General features: G+C 53.2%; 1 protein-coding gene across 1 annotated transcript in view; it reads left to right on the forward strand.

The window, feature by feature from the left end:
• RYR1 (ryanodine receptor 1) overlaps positions 1–15,853 on the forward strand; it is a 117,136-nt gene that overhangs the window by 1,090 nt on the left and 100,193 nt on the right. The window contains exons 2-13 of the mRNA XM_057713335.1: positions 5,432–5,551; positions 6,603–6,707; positions 7,752–7,826; positions 7,928–8,006; positions 8,353–8,465; positions 8,777–8,870; positions 10,035–10,128; positions 10,281–10,355; positions 10,798–10,954; positions 11,096–11,260; positions 13,406–13,527; positions 14,006–14,201. Coding sequence (XP_057569318.1) covers positions 5,432–5,551; positions 6,603–6,707; positions 7,752–7,826; positions 7,928–8,006; positions 8,353–8,465; positions 8,777–8,870; positions 10,035–10,128; positions 10,281–10,355; positions 10,798–10,954; positions 11,096–11,260; positions 13,406–13,527; positions 14,006–14,201 — 1,395 coding nt within the window. The remainder of the gene's footprint in view (positions 1–5,431; positions 5,552–6,602; positions 6,708–7,751; positions 7,827–7,927; positions 8,007–8,352; positions 8,466–8,776; positions 8,871–10,034; positions 10,129–10,280; positions 10,356–10,797; positions 10,955–11,095; positions 11,261–13,405; positions 13,528–14,005; positions 14,202–15,853) is intronic.

Raw genomic sequence — 15,853 nt, forward strand, 5'->3', positions numbered from 1 at the left:
AGTCGGCTCTGGTTTCCTGGGAGGGAGGAACGAACAGCTGGGCCTGGTAGTGAAGGATAGGGACAGCTGGACATTTAGCCATGGAAGGAGGCCTGGCTTCACCCTAGACTCTTGCCCTGGCTCCAGCCCCTTAGCAGACACCATGGGTTGGGCTTTCCCCTCCTCCTCAGCCCTAATAAGATCATGGCCATGGCCATGAGCCCCTGAGTCAGGCCCCCAGCCTCCTGAGGCATCTAATTATATCCTTGCTGCCCTATCTTCTGAGGTAGGGCCCTATCTTTATCTCCCTGGGAGTTTTGAGGGAAACCGAGGCCTGAGTGGTAAAGTCACTGACCAAGGTCAAGGCCAGGAAGTGTCATCTCTGGGTGCCCCTGGGCCCAGCCCTCCTGCTTTCACAAGAGGAAAACTGGGCTCCAACTTGCCTGGGTAGCCAGTGTTGGGTTCTAGAGGCCTGGCCTTGGCATCTCTTGGCCCCAGACTGGGTCCGTTTTCCTGCACTTTATTGAGGTTATGTGGTGGTTTTCTCAAACTTTTTTGCATCTCATCCCACCAGTAAGAAATATATTTGATATTGCAACCCAGTACATGTACACACACACATGCATTATAAAAAGTCAACTTTAATTGAGCTATAACTGACATGCACTAAATTGTACCCATTTTAGATGTTACGGTTGACATGCTGTACACACCCATGTAACCACTATCACAGTCAAGACATAGAACATTTCCTTTACCCCAGAAAGTCCCCTTTGGCTCTTTGCAGTAATCACCCTGCCCATCTGCTTTATGTCACCATAGATTCCATTAGTCACTAACTAGTGTTTCATGTAACATATACACATTCATTCGTCTTGTTTCTTTTGCACACTGTAACATTTTTGACATTAATCCATGTAGCGCATATCAAGAATTCATATTTTGTTGCTAAGTAGTATTCCATTGTGTGAATAAGCCACAATTTATCAGTTCACCTGCTGATGGATATTTGGGCTGCCTCCAATTCATGCTATTATGCTCGAATTAGGTGCATTTACACACGCCTATTTTTTTTTTTCCACGAAAATACTTTTAATTTAATTTAATTTTTTTTTATTTTTTGGGGGGTACACCAGGTTCAATCATCTGTTTTTATACACATATCCCCGTATTCCCTCCCTTCCTTGACTCCCCCCCCTCGAGTCCCCCCCACCCTCCCTGCCCCAGTCCTCTAAGGCATCTTCCATCCTCGAGTTGGACTCCCTTTGTTATACAACAACTTCCCACTGACTATTTTACAGTTGGTAGTATATATATGTCTGTGCTACTCTCTCGCTTCGTCTCAGTTTCCCCTTCACCCCCTGCCCCCTCCCATACCTCGAGTTCTCCAGTCCATTCTCTGTATCTGCATCCTTGTTCTTGTCACTGAGTTCATCAGTACCATTTTTAGATTCCGTATATGTGAGTTAGCATACAATATTTGTCCTTCTCTTTCTGACTTACTTCACTATGTATGACAGATTGTAGTTCTATCCACCTCATTACATATAGCTCCATCTCATCCCTTTTTATAGCTGAGTAATATTCCATTGTATATATATGCCACATCTTCTGTATCCATTCATTTGTTGATGGGCATTTCGGTTGCTTCCATGTCCTGGCTATTGTAAAGAGTGCTGAAATAAACATGATGGTACAAGTTTCTTTTGGGATTATGGTTTTCTTTGGGTATATGCCCAGGAGTGGGATTACTGGATCACATGGTAGTTCTATTTGTAGTTTTTTAAGGAACCTCCAAATTGTTTTCCATAGTGGCTGTACCAACGTACAGTCCCACCAACAGTGCAGGAGAGTTCCCTTTTCTCCACACCCTCTCCAACATTTGTGGTTTCCAGACTTTGTGATCATGGCCATTCTGATTGTACACGCCTATTTTTAACTGAAACAAGTTTCATAAAATGTAGGTAGCCCTTAGAACACGAGGGGCATGCTGCTATTTTCTGTTCTTGCTCTACTTCTGTTTCACTTTTTAAGCACGATGGCCATGGCTCCCGAATTCATTTCATTTCCTTTTGATGGGTGGCAACCTCCAGCCCTGCCCAGGCTGGGGTTCCTCAAAGCAGGGCCCATGTCAGAACCTCCTGGGGGCTGGTTGATGGTCCAGATTCCCTGCTGACCCCAGATCTACTGAATCAGGCTCTTGGTGTTGAGGGGGAGACTGGGGCAGCAAGGAAGTTGCACTTTTTAAATTTATTTATTTATTTATTATTTATTTATAAAGCTCTTTATTGGAATATATTTGCTTTACACTCTTGTACCAGTTTTTGAGGTACACCAAAGTGAATCAGCTGTATTTATACATATATCCCCATATCCCCTCCCTCCCGTGACTCCCTCCCCCCCGCCCCGTCCTGGCCCTCTAAGGCATCTCCCATCATCAAGTTGATCTCCTTTTGTTATACAGCAACTTCCCACTAGCTATTTTACAGTTGGTAGTGTAAATATGTCTATGCTACTCTCTCACTTCATCCCAGCTTCCCCTTTGCCCGCCACCCCAGTCCCGTGTCCTCAAGTCCATTCTCTACTTCTGTATCTCCACTTTTGCCCTGTCACTGGGTTCATCAGTACCGTTTCTTCAGATTCCATATATATGTGTTAGCATACGGTATTTGTTTTTCTCTTTCTGGCTTACTTCACTCTGTATGACAGACTCTAGGTCTATCCACCTCATGACATATAGTTCAATTTCATTCCTTTTCATGGCTGAGTAATATTCCATTGTATATATGTGCCACATCTTCTTTATCCATTCATCTGTGGACGGGGGACGTTGCGTTTTTAACCAGGCCAGCCCCTTCATTCTGATGCAGGAGAAGGTTAGAGAATCATTGGTGTCGGGATTAGGCTCCCTGTCTCTGGTTTATAGCTTGGTTTTGCCATTTGCCTGCTTCCTAACTTTGGGCAAGTGATTTTCATTTTTCTCTCTGAGCCTCAATTTCCCAATCTGGAAAATGGAGACAAAAATACGTACCGTAAGGAATCAAGGGGTCCATGCCAATATCTCTCTGGGCTCATCTCCCCCCACTTTCTCCCTTGCTCCTGATGGCGGCAGTGCTAGGCTGTCTCCCTTGCTTTTTCTGAATACCCTCAGCCCCAGGCCTTTGCACAGGCTGCCTCCTTTTCCTGGAACATTCTTCCTCCAGAGATGATCAGGCCTGATTTCTTCCCGTTATTCAGAAAAGGCTCAGCTCAAATGTCACCTCCTTGGAGAGACTGTCACTTCACCCCCCTCACTGATGTCATCTCTACCCCAAAAGCCACTCTCTTACATCACCCTGGGTTATTTTTTCCATAACACTTATCATTGAAATTAAAATTATAAATCTATTCATCTGCTTATTGTGTCTCCCCCGACAAGGATGTCCGCTCCATGAGGACAGGGATTTTTTTTTTTCATTTTATTTATTTATTTATTGGCTGTGTTGGGTCTTCGTTGCTGCACACAGGCTTTCTCTAATTGTGGAGAACGGGGGCTACTCTTTGTTGCGGTGCGTGGGCTCCTCATTGTGGTGGCTTTTCTTGTTGTGCAGCACGGGCTCTAGGCACACGGGCTTCAGTAGTTGCAGCACATGGGCTCAACAGTTGTGGCTCACGGGCTCTAGAGCGCAGGCTCAGTAGTTGTGGCGCACAGGCTTAGTTGCTCTGCCGCATGTGGTATCTTCCTGGGGCAGGGTTTGAACCTGTGTCCCCTGCATTGGCAGGCGGATTCTTAACTACTGTGCCACCTGGGAAGTCCCCGAGGACAGGGATTTTGTCTACTTTATTCACTGCTGTATATCCAGTGCCTAGATCAGTGCCTGGCACATAGCAGATGCTCAGTCAGTGTGTATTAGATGAATGTAAAGCCCTGAGCATGAGGTCTAGCAGACAGTATATGCTTAATAAATGCAACCTGTACAATCCCTATGAATACACGGCATACGCCAGGATGTCGGGGTTGGGGGTTATAAGACAGAGCAGTCCTGGGACCGCCAGCCAAGAGTGGAATCTCTCTCCCTTTACCCAGGCTGGATAGAAAGAATGAGGGCTGCCTGTGTGTGGTGAAGCCCAGGATTTGCTGGGAGGGCTGGAGGCTGTGTGACTTCAGGCAGGACACCTAACCTCCTTGAACCTGTTTCCTTGGCTGTAAAATGGAATAATCACTGTCTTAACTGTGGTTAAACACCGGGGTCTCCATTAGTTTTTTTTTCTATTAATTTTGATTGAAACCTCTATCCGTAAAAATGTTGAGCACGCCCCCACATACATTCATATTAGTTATGAATGTAACACAGGCTACTCTACTAACATATCAAGAGGTGGTCTAGCGTTCTAAAAGTGTGGCACATTGGGAATTCCCTTGTTGCCCAGTGGTTAGGACTCTGCACTTTCACTGCTCAGGGCCCGGGTTCAATCCCTGGTCGGGAACTAAGAGCCCACAAACCACGCCAACTGTGTGACCTCAGGCAAGTCACTCCACCTCTCTGGACCTCTGTTTCCACAGGTTCACATACTAAGATTTACCTCAGAAGGTTGTTTATTTTACTTAAAGTTTTAATTTATACTCTCAAGATTATTTCAAACTTAGAGAAAAGTTGCAAGGTTAGCTCAGAGAACTCCCATGTGGCCTTCCATCATTTCCCCAAAATGTTAAGATGTAGCAACTCTGCTTTATTGCCCCCTCCCTCTCTCTCCATATTTTTTTCTTAAACTGTTTAATAAGAGTAAACGGTGGACCCTTAACCCTAAATCCTTCAGTGTCTGTTTCCTAAAAATCAAGGGCAGTCTCTCACAAAACCACAGCACAGTTATCAAAATGAGGAGATTTCGTTTGGCCATGATACCGTCACCTAATTCACAGTCTGTATTCACCTTTCACCACTTGTCCCTATTCTGTCCTTTACGGTATTTCGCCTCCATCCAAGATCCAGTCCAGACTCTGGAACTGCATTCAGGAATCACTAGACAGCACTCCTTAAATGATAGCTACTGTTAAAATAACACACAAAAGAGTAAGTAGAGAAGGCTGAGCTTAAAAGCCATTTATGTCTCTCACCCTCCAGAGACTCACCTTGTGGACCCCCACCTGGGAGTCCTCTGGAGCCAGTTGGACTGGGGTTCAAATCCCAGCTGATTCTCTTGTCAGCTGTGTGGCCTTGGACAAGCCATGTCGCCTCATTGAGCCTCAGTGTCCCCATTTTAACATGGGGATGACACTGGCTCTGACCTCATGGGGATGTCAGAAGCGTGTAGAGCACTCAATACAGGCCTCTACTTGATAAACGGCGAGGGTGGGTATTATTAGTTGCATCTTTTTCATGAGGAGAGAGGCCAGGTGTGTGGCCCGTGGTGCAGCGTCTGCGGGATGCGGGCGGGATGTGGGTGCCTACCCTGACCCGCTGCTCGCCCCCAGGACGACGAGGTGGTCCTGCAGTGCAGCGCCACGGTGCTCAAGGAGCAGCTCAAGCTCTGCCTGGCCGCCGAGGGCTTCGGCAACCGCCTCTGCTTCCTGGAGCCCACCAGCAACGCCCAGGTCTGTGCAGGACGGAGGGAAGAGGGGGTCTGAGGGGCTGAGAGGATGGGGCCCGAAGAAGAAGGGCCTGGGAGTCTGGAGAGGGGGTGCTGATAGGAGGGGGAATAGGGAGGCTGGGAAGGAAAGGGGGCTGGAGGTCCAAGGAGGGAGAGCTGGGGTCCTGGGGGAAGAGAGAGGGGGTCTAAGGAGGTAGAGGGTCTTGAGTTCAAAGAAGAGGGGATCTGAAGGGGTGCTGACAGGAGAGAAAATGGGAGGGGGGTCACGAGGGAGGGGCAGGGGGTCTTAGGAGGCAGGTGTCTGAGGGGGCAGGGGTTCTTCAATCCAAGGTAGAGGGATCTGGAGGCTCAGGGGGTGCCAGCAGGGGGCTGACAGGGGAGGAGGTTGGAGGCTGAGAGGTGGAGGGCGCTTGGGGTCTGAGCTAGAGGTGAACTCAGGGTCTGAGGGAGGAGGTGATCTGGGGGTATGGGGTGGGAGCTGGGAGAGGGAGGGGACCTGGAGTTGTATGGGGGAGGAGTTCAGGCACCTGAGGTGGGCAGAGAGTCTTGGGTCCAAGGGGGAGGGTATCTAAGTGCCTGAGGTGCCTGGGGTGGGAGACTGAAGCGGGTGTGAGGTTGGATCCCGCCCCTGTGACTCTGAAGCAGTGTTCACAGGTGTCTGAGGGAGAGGGCAGGAGCTGGGGCTTCCTTTGGGGTTGAGGAGATTTGGGGTTTCTGCTGGGAGGTCAAGGAGGAGGCTCCGGAGTTGGAATGGGTGCAGTGTGTCTGAGGGGGCAGGCCCAGGGCTGAGGCTTCGTATGGAATTAGGTGGGGTGTGGAAACTTCTGTGAGGTTCAGTGGGGTATAGGGGTGTGAGAGAGGGGGCCGAGCAGAAGTGTTTCCTGGAACGTTGGTGGGATGCAGTGTGTCTGAAGCGGGCAGCAGAAGGCAGGGCTTCTTAGAGGATTGGGGTTGGGTCTGGGTCTCTAAAGGGTGTAGGCGTTTAGTCTAGGGGCAGGGGGTGCACCAGCCCTCTGGAGCCTTCAGGCCCTCACTCACATCTCCCCTCCCCTCAGAATGTGCCCCCCGACCTGGCCATCTGTTGCTTCGTCCTGGAGCAGTCCCTGTCCGTCCGAGCCCTGCAGGAGATGCTGGCCAACACTGTGGAGGCTGGCGTGGAGGTGAGGCTCCCACCCACGTGAGATGGGTGCCGGGGACGGGTGGGAGGACCTGGGCGTCATTCACCATCTGTTCTTCCTCTCTCTGCCCTGCCCCCCACAGGCCCTCAATTTGGATAAGTGGGTAGGTCTGGCCTTGGGTGTCATCTGTCCTTGTCACCTCTCCTGACCCCAGGCCCGCCTCTTGGGCCCACATCCTGCACACAGGGGCTGGGGGGTCTTCCCCACCCCGGTTGTCAGGGTCTGTGGAACCCAGAACAGGCCAGGCAGGAAGGGAGGAAAGGGGTGAGGGCTTTTGAGCCCCTGTTCTCCCACCTGCTCCTTTCTCCCTTTTCCATCCTTTCCTCCAACCCTCCTAGCTCTTCTCCGCATGGGACCTCTCCCCTCATCACCTCCTACCACCCCAAGTGTGGGTCTCCTCCGGTCCGGGAGTGGGCCTGCCATGTGATCACGTGGTCCCATCACATGGCCCCCTCAGAGCATGGGCATGTGAGAGCTGGGGTGAGGGGCATGATGCCATGCGTGCTGGGTGTACCCACCCACCCCCAAGATGGACCAAGTCTCCTTGCACCCGGGGGTGTGTGGCAGCACAGGGCAGGTCCCTACAGGTGATGCTCCAACGTTTAAGAACTTGTAGGACACTACCGGTGCACAGCCGTATTATGACAGGTGAGAGCAGAGGGGTCCGAGGTCCATGGAACACAAGATACGGGGGCTTCCCTGTGTGACCCCAGGTATCTGAACCTCTAGAAGATGGGTTCAGCCGCCTGAGTGACTTTGGGACCTGGTTAACAAGTTAAAGGAGGCAGGGAGGACAGAGTGGGCTTTGGGGAATATAAACCCCGCCATCAACAGGCTTCTCAGAGACAGGGACACTTCCATGGGGAAGCAGGGAAACAGGCAAAGAATCTGCTGCAGGGCAGAGCTGAGGCTTCTTCACATCCAGCCCTGAGCATGGTATTTTATGGGGAGTGTATTCCCACCAGGGATAGGCCAGATGTTTCAAGGGGGTCTGTTCTCACTCTGTGCCCTCTCTCCCCACCACAGTCGTCCCAGGGTGGGGGACACAGGACACTCCTGTATGGCCATGCCATCCTGCTCCGCCACGCGCACAGTGGCATGGTGAGTGCATCAGGGAGGGGGCAGGGACAGGGGCGGGGGGCAGTGGCGGTGCTGGGGAGTGTGACGCCCGCCAGGAGGCTGACTCCCCGCTACAACCCTAGTACCTGAGCTGCCTCACCACCTCCCGCTCCATGACTGACAAGCTGGCCTTCGACGTGGGACTGCAGGAGGATGCAATAGGTGCAGGGGCTGGAGGGAGGGGGTGTGATGGGGATGCCACAGGCAGGAAGTTGGTCTGCAGAACCCTGGGAGCGGGCATGGGAATGTTCCTGGGGCAGAGATGGGGGGCTTTGTGGCTGAGAGTGTGGGGGTGTGGATGGTTATATTCTGGACAGAGACTTGGGTAAGCACGGGGGAACCCTAGGCAGAGAGTCTAAGGGCAGGAACGGGTCCTGTGAGACAGAGAATTGGGGCAGGAATAGGAGAGTTTGGGGCAGAGGGCTTGGGAGGCTCTGAGGCTGGGAATGCCTTGGGGAAGAGGGTTCTGGGCAGCCCTCATCTAGAGAGCCCCCCCCCCCACCCATAGGGGAGGCCTGTTGGTGGACGACACACCCGGCCTCCAAGCAGAGGTCAGAAGGAGAGAAGGTGCGAGTTGGGGATGACCTCATCCTTGTCAGTGTCTCCTCCGAGCGCTACCTGGTGAGCAGCCCCACCCCCTCCCAGCTCCTACTGCCCCCAGAATTGGGGACATGTGGGATCGACCCTATCTCCTCCTCATTGGTTTGCATGGTGTCTGGCCCCAGCATCCTGACTCCCAATTTCCAGTTGCCATCCAATTTCTGGTTTCTGATGCCCCATTTCCCGACTTGACATCAGTTTCCTGATCTGTGACCTCTAATTTTTGGTCTCCCATCCACCGGTTTCCTGGCTTCCACCCTTGGTTTCTGACTGACTCTGGAACTACTGCTCACCCCCATCACCTCTGACCGCCACAACCCGGTTGCCCCCAGCACCTATCGACGGCCAGCGGGGAGCTCCAGGTTGACGCCTCCTTCATGCAGACACTGTGGAACATGAACCCCATCTGCTCTGGCTGCGAAGAGGGTGAGGACCCCAGACCTCTGACCCTGAACCCGAGAGCCCCAAAAGAGTCCTCCACTGCCCCTCAGACCCCAAACCTAGATCTCCAAATTACGACCCTCACATTTAGATCTCCAACTGACCCCCAATCCAGAACCCTAGAGCTCAGACCTTCAAACTGAAAACTCAGTTTCAGACTCCAGATTCAGACCCCAAAGCTCACATGCCAAAATCAGGTGCTGGAGGTCAGACCCCTACACTCAGGTCCAAAGCTTGGAACATTGAATTTGGAGCTTAACCCTCAGACCTCCAAGCCTCAGAAGACAAGCACCTGCGACTTCAGCCCCCCAAAACCAGCCCCCCAAATTCAAACTCAGATCCCCAAACTAAGACCCCTTATTCAGACCTCAAACCTCAGCCAATCAACCTCAGACCTCCAACTTTAACCTCAAATCTCAAATTTCCCAGTTCAGGCCCCCCATGCTAAGACCTGAAAGCATGGCCCCAAACTTTAACTTCAATTCTCACATCTCAAACCTCAGGTCCCTAAGCCAGACCCATGCTGAGACTCAAGCCACAGATCTTGAAACTCAGGCTTTAATCTCAGACTCTAAAATTCAGACCCACCAACTGCTAACTACAAAGCTTACACCTCCCCAGACTCAGACCCCAGAGCTAAGACTTCCAAACCTCAGACCTCAAACCTCAGATACCAGCCTCAGACCTCCAAAATAACACTCAAAATTCAGACCCTGACTTCAGACCCAACCATTATACCTCTAAACCCAGACCCCCAAATCAAGCCCTGGAACTCAAACCCCATTATCAAGGAACATTAGACCCAAATCTCTGATGACATTCTCTGACCCCAACCTCAAAAACCCAAACTCAGACCTTTAAACCCCAGACCCACAAACCTCCCAACTTCAGCCCTGCACACTCAGACCCCCAAAATTAGATCCCCAACTTCAGACCCCAAATCTCACGCCCCCACTTCAGGCTCCAGACTGACCCCAGATCTCGGACTATCACTTTGTACCCTGAGACTCAAATCTCCAACAGCAGACCCCCAAACCCAGCCCCCAGCCTCCCACAGGGCAGAAGCAAGGCCCTCAGACACCCGTTTGGCTCCCTGGCTTTTGAGGGGCTCCAGCTCCCTAGCGACCACCTTCCTCTGCTCCTATCCAGGCTACGTGACCGGGGGCCACGTCCTCCGCCTCTTTCATGGACACATGGATGAATGTCTGACCATCTCCCCCGCTGACAGTGATGACCAGCGCAGGTCTGGGCTGGGGACAAGTGGGCCTGGGCTCCTGGGGCCAGAGCGGGGACGGCGAAGGTTGGCTGGGGGGGGCCTGGAACCCTAAGATTAGGAATCAGATTCTGGAGGGCTGGAGCCTGAACCCCCGACCTCACTCTCATTCATGTACCCAGACTTGTCTACTATGAGGGGGGATCTGTGTGTACCCATGCCCGCTCCCTGTGGAGACTGGAGCCGCTGAGAATCAGGTAGGGGTCGGGGTGGGGGAGGGGCTAGGGGCTCCTGGGGGGCCTGAGAGGAGGAGAGGATCTCCAAGGGAGAACTGAGGAAGAGACTGGAGGGAAGATCTGGGGAGCCTCAGAGAGCAATGAAGGTTCTCAGGGTCCTAGGATCCTGGAGGACAAAGAGGTCTCGGGGGTGGTGGGGGTTCCTGAGCGAAAGATCGGGGTCCCCAGTGAAACTGTGGGCAGAGAAGGGGAGAAAATGGCAGGTCTGGGGAAACTGGGGGCACAGAAACCATCTGGGGAGCCCTGAGGAAGCGGTGAGGGCCTGAGAGGAGACTGGGGATCCTAAGAAAGATTTGAGGGCTCCGAGGAAGGTTTGGGACACCCTGGAAGAGGGCTGAGGGTCCTTGGGAGAACTGGGGGGAGGGGGGACTCTGACACCCCTCCCCCTCCTCCCCCTCTGCAGCTGGAGCGGGAGCCACCTGCGCTGGGGCCAGCCACTCCGCATCCGGCATGTCACCACTGGGCGGTACTTGGCGCTCATTGAGGACCAGGGCCTAGTGGTGGTTGATGCCACCAAGGCCCACACCAAGGCCACTTCCTTCTGCTTCCGAATCTCCAAGGTCGGTGGGGTCAGGATACCCTCCCTCACCCAGAGCCCCAAATCCCACTCCAGCCCCACTCCCAACTCTGCTCTCTCTTGGGGGGCTCCCCCATTAAATGCACAGGCAGAGGAGGCTGACCTCTGTCCCCTGCCCCTGTAGGAGAAGCTGGATACGGCCCCTAAGAGGGATGTGGATGGCATGGGCCCCCCTGAAATCAAGTATGGGGAGTCCCTGTGCTTCGTGCAGCATGTGGCCTCAGGCCTGTGGCTCACCTATGCTGCCCCAGACCCCAAGGCTCTGCGACTTGGCGTGCTCAAGAAGAAGGTGGGCGCCTGGCAGGAGGAAGGGGTGGCGTGCAGGTTGGGGCAGGAAGGGGACTGGGGGTGGTCATGCTTGAGCCTTCAGGGTTTGAGGATGGGATTGAGAGAAAGACAAAGAGTGAGAGAGAATCAGATTGAGAGACAGGAAAAAAGAATATATATATATATGAAGGGAGAGAGAGATATAGACAGACATGGAGATAGACAGATAGAGAAAGATAGAGACAGAGAGACAGAAATAAGAGATGGAGAGAAAAAGATGGATAGTAACAGACTGAGAATAACATTTGACCAATTATTAATATTTTAGTTGTTCTGGATGTATGTGTGGAAAAATAAGCGAGCTATACAGACCTGTTCCCTGCCTTCTCCATGCTCAGACATTGGTGATTAAACTGTCTGTAGTGAAGTGCATAGTTTTATAACTGAACAGTGGGAAAGCTACTTTTGACAGAGGGAACAGCGCGTGCAAAGGCCCTGAAGTTGGGATGAGGTTGGCTTATTGCAATCACAGAAAGGGGTTCTAGTTTGGCTGGAGGAGAGTGAGCGAGGGGTGAGTTGTGGGAGATGAGGACAGATGGGGGTGGGAACGGATCGTGTAGAGCCTTGTGGGCTGTGGGGAGGGTCCTGGCTTTTACCCTGCATGAGATGGAGCCACAAGAGTCTTGAGTAGGTCGAGGGGGTGACCTGATTCAGGTTCACAGGGTACCTGAGCTGCTAGTGGGAACAGACTTTGGGGATGGGCAGTGCTGGAGGAGGGAGACCAGAGAGGAGACTGCTGCACTGGTCCAGGTGAAGGATGACAGTGGACAGCACCAGGGTGGGGACTGTGGAGTAAGGAAAGGGGGCAGAGGCTGGTTGTATTTTGAGGGCAGAGGTAACAGGATTTTCTGACAGATTGGCTATCGGGGTGAGAGGGAGAGGGACTGAGGATGAGACCATGATTTTTTAAAAATTGATTAATTAATTAATTGGCCGTGTTGGGTCTTCATTGCTGCACACGGGCTTTGTCTAGTTGCCGTGAGCGGGGGCTACTCTTTGTTGTGGCGCACAGGCTCCTCATTGCCACGGGCTCTCTTGTTGTGGAGCACAGGCTCTAGGCACGTGGGCTTCAGTAGTTGCAGCACACGGCTCAATAGTTTTGGCTCACGGGCTTAGTTGCTCTGCGGCACGTGGGATCTTCCTGAAGCAGGGCTTGAACCCGTGTCCCCTGCATTGGCAGGCGGATTCTTAACCACTGTGCCACCTAGGAAGTCCCAAGACCGTGATTTTTGTCCTTCTTGCCCTGAGCAGCTGGAAGGAGGGAAGTGCCCTTAACCGAGTCAGGGACAGCCAAGTGTCTGCTCAGGAGGATAGGCCCCAATGTCTAGAACAGAGCCACTCAATAGACTTGCTGAGTGAATAAGTGGGAAGACTAGGGAGGCACCTGTTTGTGAAAAATGAGGCCTGAAGTTGGATACAAGCGCAGAGGATGTAGAGACTGGCCTGGGCCAGAGAGGGGACTGTGGGAGTCGTCAGCAGGTGGATGGTGTTTACAGCTGCCAGACTGGATGGGGTCCTGGGGAGGTCAGCTAAGGGGAAAGCTGGCAGCCATGATGGTCTCACCTCCTAGAAGGCGTTCGGGCATTCTGTCTGGGACATGTTAAGTTTGGGGTGCCATTAGAACTGTCTGGTGGGGGGGATGTTAAGTCAGTAGTAGATGCAGATGGAGAGGGTCTGGCCTGGAGACAGACAAGGTAGAGGCAGAGAGAGAGGGAGAGACAAAGAGAATCAAAGAGGGACAGGGAAAGAGAGAAAGCAAGACAGAGGCAGAGAGACAGATAGAGGTAGAGACAGAGAGGGAGAGACAGGGAGAAAGAGACAGTGTGGGACAGACATAAGAGAGACAGAGAGACAAAGACAGACAGACAAAATAAAGAGAACAGAGACAGAGAGATGAAGACAGAGAGTGAGAAGAGAGACCTAGAGGAGAAGAAAGAGAGAGTGGTTGACAACGAAAGAGACAGGGACAGATGAAGAGGGATGGGGAGGGGGACTGGTAGAGAGATTTGGTGGAGGATGGGCCCATTTGGGGGCTGGGTGGAGGCCTGGGGAGCATGGCCCTGGGTGGCTGGGTCCCCTCCTGACTTCTCTCTCCCACCACTGCCAGGCCATTCTGCACCAGGAAGGCCACATGGACGATGCACTGTCACTGACCCGCTGTCAGCAGGAGGAGTCCCAGGCCGCCCGCATGATCTACAGCACTGCTGGCCTCTACAACCACTTCATCAAGTGAGGCACCCACCTGCTCTGCCCTGGGGGGCCAGGCCACTCCTTGACCCCCATACTCCTGGTGTTCATGCACTTGACCATTTAATCTCTACCTCTGACATTCACACCTCTTACATACACAAACTCCTGACCTCTACACACTTGACGCGTAACTGACCTCGACAGCCATGACTTTGACTTCATCTCCCGGATCACCACCTAATTTCACATCCCTGACACCCAGATCCTCGACCCTGGGCCTCCCTAGCCCTGACCTCTGCTTTCATGACCTGTCCCTACACAGGTGTGAGTCCCAGTCCCAGCTCTGCCCTTGGCCACTGTGTGACCTCGGGCCAATCAATGTCCTACTCTCTCTGCGTCTCGGTCTTCCCCTCTGTTAAATAGGTGTGTCTGTGGGAGTCTCGCGGGAACCGAGGGCGGGGGGCGGGACTCACACAGTGCTCCGGGTCCCCTACTGCTAAGTGCGCGGTCTCCGCAGGGGCCTGGATAGCTTCAGCGGAAAGCCGAGGGGCTCGGGGTCTCCGGCTGGCACAGCGCTGCCCCTCGAGGGCGTCATCCTGAGCCTGCAGGACCTCATCGGCTACTTCGAGCCACCCTCCGAGGAGCTGCAGCACGAGGAGAAGCAGAGCAAGCTGCGCAGCCTGCGCAACCGCCAGAGCCTCTTCCAGGAGGAGGTGAGGCCGCGACACGGGAGGGCGGGTCTGTGGGCGCGGGGGCGGAGCCTTAAGAGGGGCGGAGCCCGCCGGACCTGGGGAAGCAGTGGTCTGAGAGGGGCGGGGCAGGTGGAGGGGCGGGAGGAAGGACCCGGCCAGTGTGAACAGGGCGGGCGGCGGGCTGTCGGCGACACGCGAGGGGGCGGGGCCTTGGAGAGGGTCCGGACTGGGCTGGTGGGTGTGGCTTTGGTGAGGGGCGGGGCCTTGAGAGAAAGGTGGAACCGGAGCCTGGAGGCGGGGACAGGGCTTGTTCCCCCTTCCGGGAGGACCGGGCGATGTGAGGGCCAAGGCAAGGCCTGGGAAGAAGTCATAGACAGCTGCTGCACTCAGGGGGCGGTGTCTGTAGGGGCAGAGCCAGCGGGGTGGGAGGATAGAACCAGAGTGGGGCATAGTGGGGGGCACGGCCGGAGAGGTGGGTTTTTGGGTATCAGGGAGGGTAGTGTAGGGAGGGACCTCAGCTTGGGTCAGGAGCTGGGAGTCTGTATGTTTTGAGACAGACGTGGTGGGCTCCGTTCAGCACGTGGTATAAGTAGGAGGGGCCGAGAGGGGTGGGAGGTGGGGCCTGGACAAAGGTCCGGGGTCTGATGTCTCCACAGGGTGATTGGGGAGCATGTTCATTTAAAGTCTTCCTACTTGGCCCCCCTCCTCTCCAGGGGCTCCCATTCTGATGGGGGCGGAAAACCTAGAAATGATAAGAAATGATAAAGTAACAATAACAAAACTTACTTATGGAGTGGGATTAGTATATGCAAAGCGTTTAGCACAGTGCCAGCACATAGTAGATGCTATATAAAAGTCAGTGGTTATTATTACTTTGAATTTAGCCCTTACTGTGTGCTATGGGCGTTGTATACCTGACATCCTCCCCATAACCCCGTGGGGGATTGTAATTCCCATATTATAGATGGGTCACTGATGCACAGAGAGATGAAATAGCCATGTACTGAACAAATATGCGGGGGGGGGGGACATAACTGTCAACAAAACAGACAAAAATCCCTGTCCTTATGGAGTTCACATGGGGGGGTGGATAATGGGTAATAAGATAGGAGGAGTATATGGTATATTGGGTGATGATAAGTGCCAAGGAGAAAAGCAGAGCAGGGCAGCGGTAGGGAGTGCTGCGGTTGTTGCAATTTAAAATAGAGTAGTCGAGGAGGGTGACCTGAATGAAGAGAGGCAGCCACATATACACCTGAGGGAGGGACAGAGGGGAGTGTGCTTGGCAGCTTCTAGAATAGCGAGGAGGCCAGGGTGACCGGAACTGGGTGAGCTTGGGGAAGAGTGGGAGGAGATGAGCACAGAGAGGTGAAAAGAGCCGGGCCATGGTGAAGACTTTCGCTTTGGGAGCCACAGAAGGGTTAGGTCTTTGAAAGCCACAACTAGTTAGGGGCAGAGCCATCCTGTGTGACTCCAACTGGTTGTGCACTCTACCATGATGCACTGCGTCGCTTACTGTGGGCCCAAGATACAGATACAACCATTGTCATAGCAGCCCCGTTGTCCATCACCACTGGACTGAATCCACAGATGTGGCATATCCGTATGATGGCTACAGAGACTACTCAGCAATGAAAATGAACAAATAACCATATGAAACAATGCTCTTAATC

Source organism: Hippopotamus amphibius, chromosome 16 (assembly GCF_030028045.1).
Source record: "Hippopotamus amphibius kiboko isolate mHipAmp2 chromosome 16, mHipAmp2.hap2, whole genome shotgun sequence".
In the NCBI taxonomy this organism is placed as follows: domain Eukaryota; kingdom Metazoa; phylum Chordata; class Mammalia; order Artiodactyla; family Hippopotamidae; genus Hippopotamus; species Hippopotamus amphibius.